Source organism: Mixophyes fleayi, chromosome 5, assembly GCF_038048845.1.
Source record: "Mixophyes fleayi isolate aMixFle1 chromosome 5, aMixFle1.hap1, whole genome shotgun sequence".
Classification (NCBI taxonomy): domain Eukaryota; kingdom Metazoa; phylum Chordata; class Amphibia; order Anura; family Limnodynastidae; genus Mixophyes; species Mixophyes fleayi.
This window is the reverse complement of record NC_134406.1, coordinates 246,282,535-246,292,472: the sequence shown is the minus strand read 5'-3', so window position 1 is coordinate 246,292,472 and position 9,938 is coordinate 246,282,535. Positions and strand designations below refer to the sequence as shown.

Sequence of the window (9,938 nt, the reverse complement as noted above, 5' to 3'; positions counted from 1 at the left end):
ACTTAGATTTAGCAGTCTCCTAGATTTGTGCAAACCTGCATGCACATAGTGTGGTGTCCAAACAGGGTCAGTTCTGTAACAAGGGAAAACAAACACAAAAAAACCCCCAAAAAAACCCCACAAACAACCCAGTCAAACTGTGTTGTGTCTAACAAGCGCCCAAAATCTACATTATTTTGCCCATTCATACGGTACCGTGAAAAGGGTAGGAATGTACAAAATAATTATGTTGTTTTTCAGATGACAAAATGCTACATAGTCATTGGAACATTGCTCCAGTCTCTGCTGAAGTATCCTGTAACTGCCCTTTGTTGTTGGGTTGTATATGAAATGTTTGGATGCTTTCTGCATATTGAGAGACAGGCTGGATTCTGGGGTGATCGACTCCAGCCAGTAAGTTACAGTGTATTCATCATATAACCAGGCTGACCTGCTCCAGCCATTCACAGCATTGGAACCATGGAGGTGTTGATGGATACGGGAAACAGGGGCAATAGAAAGCTGCACACTCACAATGTATTATCCTACTCCATTATTAGGAATGTTCCAAAGGATAACAATACTATAGAATACAGAATAGGTAAATCAGTTACCGAGTGGATATTACAAACTTTAAGAGATTTTTTTTAAAAGCGGCACAGAAGTTACTAGTGTGTCCAAGTGACTTTTAGAGTCATTTTGGAAGTAACATGCAGAAGTCCAAGGGGTATATTTACTAAACGGCGGGTTTGAAAAAGTGGAGATGTTGCCTATAGCAACCAGTCAGTACATTCTACAAAATGACAGCTAGAATCTGATTGGTTGTTATAGGCAACATCTCCACTTTTTCAAACCCGCAGTTTAGTAAATCTAGCCCCAAGTGTTGTATGGCTGTTCAGACCCAAGATTTAGGAGCCATCACTTACAGTGGACCCAGAATTTATTATATATGAAAAGAACCTGAGCAAGTATTCAAAGGAGGACAAACGGGAGTTGAAGTAACTGAACCTTGTGATCATTGTATGAATAGCAACAATATGGTTTGCCATATGCACATTTTCTATGGTAGGGGGCAGGATTCAATAAAATTAGCTGGGGGACGAGAGAGGGGGGTATGGAAAAACAATGTTGGCCTAAAACCGCTAGCCCTTAATGTGTCCCAGTTTCACTCACATAGGAGGTAAAACAATCTGTGGGCAGGAGAACACAGCCTATCCATCCAGTAGGGAGCAGTACCATTACTTTGCACCTCACATTGCAGTGATCAGTAGTTCATTCTTTTTGGAATACTGACAATCACACACTAGACCAAACATTTTATCAGCTTAACAATAAAGCAAATATCAAGAACGGTCATTAGATACTTAAAGAGGATAAAGGTAGTCCGTAGGAATACACAAGTCAAATTACAAATTAAACTGTAAACAAATATAATCCAGCATCACTATGTCCACAGGGACCATGCCTCAGCTATAATTAGAGATTCTATTTTAAGCACCTGTGAAAGATATTGTATTTACTGGTTATGCCAAATCCATTGACAAAAACTGCAGCACTGATCATCATTACTTCAATTAATGAGAACAAGAAAACCAGGATTAGTTTCTCAGTTATAATTGTGTGGCTGTGGGGAGTCTCCGTCAATATCTCTGTATTAAACGCCCATAATTACCAGGTCTGTCAGGCAGTAAATAATCAATTCCCTCAAGAACCTTATTTTTACATATCTAGATTTCTAACATGCCAAGTAATCATCATCAAGATATTGTTAAAAAACGTATTTGTGTGTTAATATATGTATCATTTACAAATATAAAATCTATACATACATAGCACCCTGTGGAAGGTACAGAAGTAAAGAAAACAAAAAAACAATTAGAGCCAACCAATATCTTTCAGCATAAACACAAAAGACTGATTACCTTTTTAGATGCCTCAGGGTGTAACACTTGTCTGATATGTAGCTGTCCATCCGTACACAGGCAGAAAGAGGTCCCCACACCAATGTTTATCTCATTGCCTACTGACTGGTTGAACTGCAATACAGGAAGACAATAAAAGACAGTTATTCAGAGGCACATATAAACATATGGCCAGATACAGAACAAAGGGAATGTGCCATATTACATACAGTGTTCTCTCCACCTCAATCAATGTGAAATAAAGGAATTACTGCTCTGAGCAGCCTCAGAGGGTCAGGACCATCGGTGAGTTTACAGAACTATTACATTGAACAGTGGAACAGCGGTTTCTACAAGCATAGGCTAGAACGAGATAATAGAGGCGACTCCACCAGTCAGGGGAATGTGGAGATTATGAATAGATTGTACAGAGGAGGAGCAAACCAGTACACCAGGTATAAAATAGTTCACTTTAGTTTGAGTTTCACCAACATTCTTAGGACCCCCCCACCAATCATCATCACCATTTATTTATATAGTGCCACTAATTCCACAGAGCTGTGCCTCACTCACATCAGTCCTTGCCCCATTGGGGCTTACAGTTTAAATCCCCTAACACACACACAGACATGCAGACAGACACAGACTAGGGTCAATTTGTTAGCAGCCAATTAACCTACCAGTATGGGTTTTTTTGAATGTGGGAGGAAACCAGAGCACCCAGAGGAAACCACGCAAACACAGGGAGTACATACAAACTCCTCACAGAAAGCCATGGTCGGAAATTGAACTCATGACTCCAGTGCTGTGAGGCCGAAGTGCTACCCCAATAAAAAACAAACAAAAAACCAACTTTTGTGACCCTTATGGACACTGGAAGAACATGTACAAGTGAATAAAGCTTTTGCTGGGAATAGAATCACAGAGTAGTACAAAAGCAGCTTTCATTCACAGAAAAAAAACCAAAAAGCATTTTCTTCTTTTCACTAAACAAACATACACCTATGGTATTAATGCAACAAATACTACAAAACGCCACCATTGCATTTTCTCCCAAACTTGTGCAGTGTGTGGTGACAAGGAGGGAGCTACCGATTGTGTTGCAAACAGCTCTGCACTTTTATCAAATTACTGAAGATTAAACTTGTATATTGCATGATGTTCTACAAAGTCAATGAAACTTCATTTTAACAGGAAAACTATAAAATCCATTTGCAAAGCATTGAGAAGCCAAACTATTGTGTTTCAATGAATACAAATGCTTAAAACTTCACACCCCCATGACAGAATTACTACTTTAAGATTATGAACAATGGACTCAGATTTACAATGGACTATTGATGCAGATAGGACATATGCTGTACTCACTCATTATGTAACATCTGTAAAGGGAATATATGAAACTAGTTGCTAGAGATTTCCAGTACTGCACCCTAAAGGCTTGTCTTAGGTATCCATACCATGTACTCAGATGCCACCAGTGAGACAATCCAGTGCTACCACAGGATTAGACATGCATGACAAGGCATGCTGTTACATGCAGAGTAGGGGGCAAACCTGTCTCAGACTTGTTAAAATTTACAGACATTTAGGGAAGCCCTGTAGATAAGAGAAAAAAAAATATGTAGTGGCTGGATTTAAAGGGCAAGCCAAATAAGGACAGCAAAAAAGACAAAAAATAAAATATATATATATATACACACACACACACACACACATATATGCACACACATATATACAAACACACATATACATATATACACACATACATACAAACACACAGACCTATTATAAAGAGAAATCTATAAATTCACTGGAGTCTTTGAAGCCTTTAGGGAAGTTCAGGGCCACACAATAAAAATACTGTGAAGATTATGCAGATTTACAATACAGAAACAAAAAAAACACCTAACAATGCAAACAGCCTTTGCCAGAAAATGAAATCGTATTCATCATATATACAAGTTCATCACATTGCTGCCTAGGATTCAGAGAGAGCTCCCATTGGATCCTGATGAAAATATGACTCAAGTATCCAGCACAAGTGGTCCCAGAAATATAGTGTATATAGTTCTAACTAAATGATTATTAGTGAACACAAGTTATGTGCTCACCTTTATGACAAGAAAATATCTTACTGTGAATTTTCTTAGCAATGAATTATGTCGAGAGGAAAGCACACAAGTCATCACCAAGAACATTTACAATAATATGTTTTTCATGCACCACATAGGCAAGTACATCACTTATATTCAACTGGAACACACTAGTTATTTTTATTTCTATGTCCACCTGCACCAGATCCTTAGAATTGTTGTATGCAGGTTTGCCGTCGCCAGCCGTATCAATGACTCCTAAGGTCACCTTCACTCCCACCGTAAAATGACACAACTTCACTATTTAAACACTTGGAATCAGACAAGAGCAAAAATGCTCTCAAGTACAAGTGTGATAAAGTAATGAGGTGGATGTAAGTATTCTGTGACTCTCCAGCTGTTGTGGTACTACAAATCCCAGCATGCTTTGGAGGTCCAACAAAAGCAGGAGAGTCCCAGCTCTGCCTAGAGCCCTGACTGCAGGACGTCATTTCACTGTAGTCACGCAGAAGCCAGATGGCCTGCCTCTGCCCTAAGGCATGCAGCAGGTAGTGGGAAACAAGAATTTTAAAAAAAAAGTTTACAAACATAAAAGTACTCTCAGACATTATGCCATCTAGTAGTAATACTATCACTTAAAGATATATTACCATTTTTTCAATAAACCTTAAACTGCTCCTCCATCTCCCCGACACCGCGATGCTGCAGGGGTCTTAAGGACAAGGACCCCGATTAGAAATGACAAACTTAATTATAGAAAGGGAGGAGCCCCCAGCAATAATGGCAGCTGCACGGAGTAGCCCCTGGGGCTTCAGAGAGAACCAAGGAGATGGTTAATAACATAACGATTAGGAGTTAATACAGTTTTAAGCAACTTTCACTTGTACATTAGAACTGCAGGCTATAATAAGATAGAGTAAAGTTACAATTTGGGTGTCAGGTGGTTCTGTAGTACAAAACAGCGACTGCCAGGAGAATGCAGCACCTTTCATCAGAGAGAAGAATTATGCAAGAGATCACAGAACGAGTTTTTAAACAACTGGCCTGTGCACACATTTACCCAAGTAGATTTGTAAGGGTCATACAAAATAAGCTTTATTAAATGCCATCATCAAAACTAAATATAAGTTTTGTCATCTAGAAAGCTAATGCTTATTTCAGGAGCTTGTCAGAACTAAAGATATTTCAGAAAGTTGTAAGTGAAGAGGGAGATACGGTCTTACACACAGCACACTTCCGGTCAGTAATCACACTGAATGACAATGCAGCCAGGCTCTACCCAGTTTGAAATATTTGATTGACAAGTAAAGCTTGTACTTACAAGTATGATAAATCAATACATGTAATTTATTAGCAAGGCTGTGATGTTAATGCAATTTTCTGACATTAATAAATGAATGAAAAGCACAATGGTATGACGTGTTTCTTTTAACTTGTTAACTCCACATTAAAAATATATTCATTCTTTTAGAAAGACTACATGCAATAGCTCACTACACCAGTACATTAATAGCTTCATTTTTTTGTTAAATACGGACATAAAAAAATTATGTAACTTAGGCATGACTGATCTCCTATCCATAAACCTACTGCAAGTGTTCTATATCGTAAAAGGCAGAGCTTAAAAAAAAATAAAAAAATAAAAAATTCTCCCAGGGGACCTTTATCATTTGTACCACTGTATATGATTTACAATGAGAAATTGCAAAACTTGTAGAAACAAAGTTGTTACAATGCATTTATCTTACTAGACTGTGTATACAATGTAGCATGAGGAGTGAAATTGATGTACATTTATGACACTCCTGAAAAAAAAATGAATAGCATATGGCAGACAGAGATATAGTCCTTATGAAACATCATAACGATATAAGGAAATAAGAGTGCATATACACACACTTCTACTGTGGGTGATTGGACACCCCCAAAGTTTGCACTGCTGACATCACCCATGTCAATGCATGTCACTTTCCAAACATACGGGGCTGGTGGTGTGACTTCAGTGTAATTTTTAAGAGTTGGCTTGGGTTGTATATTTTAACTAGACCCTAAAATAGTGAATTTACTTTAAAAACATTGTAATTAAATCTAGGAGACACTACAAGCTAACCTGCTGCAAACCACTACTTCAATTACAAAATGTGCAAAAAAGTACAGAACCAAGTGCAAATTCCTAGAAACTGTGGAGCAACATTTAATGAGGAAATACTTGACATGGTAAACAAAACATCTAAAATTAAGTAAGATCACTACCACCTGGGGGAGACACTTTACTATCAACATTCATCAAGAGCCATGATTGACCCAAAAAAATGATGTTATTCACATGTACATTACAAACTACTATAGATGTAATATTTACACAAATATTTTTGGATCCAGCTAAAAGTTCATTTTGTTTTAACATACTATAAATTACTACATCTTGTTCAAATATACACTATATATCAAATAGGTTTATATAACGATCTTGGGCAAGGTCGATTAATATAAAATCAAAGTTCGTCCAAACATCTGTAGTCTGCAACAATGACCATTAGTGTTCCATGTATGGGAATTGTCAGCTTAGTGTGTTACACCTTGTGTTATAGTTAGTGTTTAAAAACACAAATGTGGCTAAAATATTAGAACTCACATTCATGCCTATTGCAGTGTTCTTATATAGAATAGCCCGAAAAAATATGCAGAGAAATGTATCTTTACACATAAATAGAAGAATGCAATTACCTGGATAACTGACATCAATTTTTTTAATTTTATTTTTGTTTTCATTATTTTTGTTAGTAACAAATAGCATCTTATTTAAGAATGCATAAAGTGTATCCATATCATTAATTAAATGTAAAGCCTAGTGGGACTACAGAAAGAAAAGAAAAGAAAAAGCACTGGAGACTTCACTTCACAAAGAGGTGGCAAATTATGATCCAGAATAATCTGTTCCTCCTCCAGGAAAAGCACCACCCGGATCTCTGCTCTTGTATGATTACAAGCGACCAGCAGACTGAATATGGGCGGATATCGCCACAGCTGTAGTTGTGCAAACCCAAGCCACCTGTTTAGTTAATGACTTTCTGTGGGTGTAGCAACATTAAAGAAGAAAAAAAAACAGGCATGTCATAAGGGAAAGATAAAAAATAAAAAATAAGTAGCTAGAACGCACTTTGAGGTAAATTCTACAAATTAATGAGAATTTTGTGTCATGCTTCTCAAAATACTAATAAAAGCATTAAAAAAAAAAAAAAAAAATCAAATCAACCATAAAGCTTATTGGAGGAGACAGTGCTTGTATTGCATTGACTAAAAAGGAAGTCTTGACAACTGCCACAATGTTACCCCATGACTACCATTCAGGTGTCAGATTCTACCCCCCCAGTGCTGAGGAGGATTAGGGAGGCCACTCACCTGTTGCAGAGCCTGCTCTAGCTGTGGGGCTATGTAAAGGCTTTCTGCCTCGATCTTTGTGGCTTCTTTACATTCTTCTGTCAAGTCCAGGTGATCAGGTCTGACCTTAACGTCGTGCAGCTCCCCCACCTGGAACACAAAGCAGCACACAGACTCTTCAACCAACGTGTAATCCCATTATTGCTGTATACAGCTCTTTCCGGGGCCCAGGTAAAATCCCCGCCGTCTTAATACAAGTAGTAATGACTATATGGAGAATATTGACTCCATTTTTCTCCCCCACACTATTCTCACAGGTGAAGATTAGGAGTTTGAGAGACGTCTCTAGAGCCCCCCTGCTGCCCCCCAGGTGAGGGGTCTCGCCGGGCACGTTAGGGCGGCTACTCACCTTCTTGTTAGCCAAATCTATCACTTTCCATAACAGCTGGATGACTTCTTTCTCATCTGAGCCCAATTTAGCACAATTTGCACCCGCAGTGGTAGTGAACAAAATCACCAGGTAATCCGGGGAAGCCGCAGTCATGATGATTACAAAGTGTCAAAAACAATGATAAATATATACACAAAAAAACAAAAAAAACTTTCACCTTCCCCCACCAAAAAAAGTGAAAGAAAAAAGCCCCCCAAAAAACAACACCACCCTACACCTTGAATCACCTCCACCTATAGATATGGAACAGGACACCCTAGGGACCTGCACTCACTCTGCAGGAGGATCCAGGTTGGGGGAGGGGAGGGAGAGGCCGGTTTTGCCTCTTTTTTGTTTTGCACTCCTGTAAAGGAACCAATACAATGAAGGCTGCGCCCCTACTAGGCGCCTCGCAGTGGCTGGAGACTTGTCATTGGGATGTGTCTGACCCGCCCCCTCCCCACGTGGTCTCCCAGGTAAGAGATACCTGGGCAGGTCGTTTCGGCAATTTCCGTACATCTGTTCGACTGTGCTCGGGTGCGGACTCTCTGGCTCCCCCTTCAGGAGCTGAGGGGAACAATATTTTACTGCCAATCTGTATTGTACACGTATTGTTTCACCTACCATTGTCAGTTTGCAATGGGGTCAGGGAACTGTAAAGTATTGTTACTGGTAAAACAAGATCAAATGAGTCTCAAGCGCTTACACAGGTGATTATACACTGTCTGCACGTAGCAGTTTACCAATAAACGTTATAGACGACTGCATTATAAATTTAATAAGGTGCAGAAGCCAAATAATTAATAAACACATTTGATTCAATTGTTATTATTTTTATTCATTGATAGAACACAAGCCTTTTACATCAACCGATTCCAGGTTTATTCAGACTATCAGTGGTTCCGGAGCAGACAGGTGTCTCCTGGATATAAAGGGTAAGCTTGATGTCACTCTTTGTTTTGTGGACTCATTAAGGTAATTAACACTTTAGAACAACATTTGGACACCCTGGGTGTAGAACAATACTGGACCTCTGCGTTCTGTTGTTTATCTGTACTGTGTTATAAAGGCAATGCCAAAACAACATTAATTAAAAGTCCTTATAAATGCATATAGCTGTCCAAAAGCAACCACACAGTAAACAAAGCAACATATATAGCATGAACCCAGGCCTAGATACATTATGCTAATCACCATCTATATAAACAAACTACAGTATGTTAATTTATACTATTCCGAGGTCATTACAATCCACACAATGGCTGCTCACTTTGAAGGGGAGAATCTCTGGTTACCTGTTCAACAGCTAAACCAGATTGACAGGTAATTATTATGTTGCTAAGAAGATTTGTATTCCTGGGTTAACATAACAATTTAGTATTTACATTGTGGTTTAGTTTTTTACTAATATGAGAAGTCATAATAAAAATAGTTAATGGCGATATTACACTTTTATCTGTAGTGCACTTTAAAGAAGAGGCTAAAAAAAGAGTGGGGATTATCACCTGGTAAAAGGCCACTACCTAAAGTTTAAGCTGATTAAATAGGAACATATATCTTGCAATATTAACAAGTATGCCTGTAAAAGTTCTCATATAGTGACCACATATAGGATATTTAATTTGCTATGTAGCTGAGTGCAAGATGTTTTCTACTGCTACCAGCCTTCTTACAGTGTTGTCCCCTTGAACTTAGCTATCTAATCTTCTGTTCATCCCTGTTTTCCCATTTTTATATAAATAAATACCTACATGACATTACTTAGTTTATTAATTGACTCTCCAGACATGTCCGCTTTCATGCCAAGTAATCTGTCATTCTTCTAGTTTAGTGTGCATGGACAGGACCCATTTTGCTCTGTCAAAATTAAACCAAGGATAATGCTTAAAAGTGCTCTTTTCTGGCTGTAATAAAATCCACAGTTGTCATGGACACCTCATGGTGATGGAGAGAAGACCTGAGACACTAGGCTTTTAAATGAATTACTTGAACCTAGTGCTGCGTGCACACTATAGGTTTTTCAGCCGATTATTGGCCCAATCACAGGATAAACGACCATTCAGCCGATAACTCCAGTGGTTCCCAAACTGTGCACCTAGGCTTCCTGGGGTGCCTTAGAGATCTCACAGTGGTGCCTCGGCCAGGGCCAGT

The 9,938-nt window shown here is 38.6% G+C and overlaps 1 protein-coding gene across 5 annotated transcripts in view; it reads right to left on the bottom strand.

The window, feature by feature from the left end:
* Positions 1–8,103, bottom strand: part of ESRP1 (epithelial splicing regulatory protein 1) — a 46,838-nt gene extending 38,735 nt beyond the window's left edge. For 3 of the 5 annotated variants that reach the window (XM_075213812.1, XM_075213816.1, XM_075213814.1), the window contains exons 1-3: positions 7,767–8,102; positions 7,379–7,507; positions 1,902–2,015 (exon numbers count right to left, since the gene is read on the bottom strand). In XM_075213812.1, the coding sequence (XP_075069913.1) occupies positions 1,902–2,015; positions 7,379–7,507; positions 7,767–7,901 (378 nt within the window). In that variant the 5' untranslated portion in view covers positions 7,902–8,102. Of the gene's footprint in view, positions 1–1,901; positions 2,016–7,378; positions 7,508–7,766 lie in introns of all 5 variants that reach the window. The other 2 variants (XM_075213815.1, XM_075213817.1) reach the window with 1 other exon arrangement.
* Positions 8,104–9,938: the final 1,835 nt, after the last annotated feature.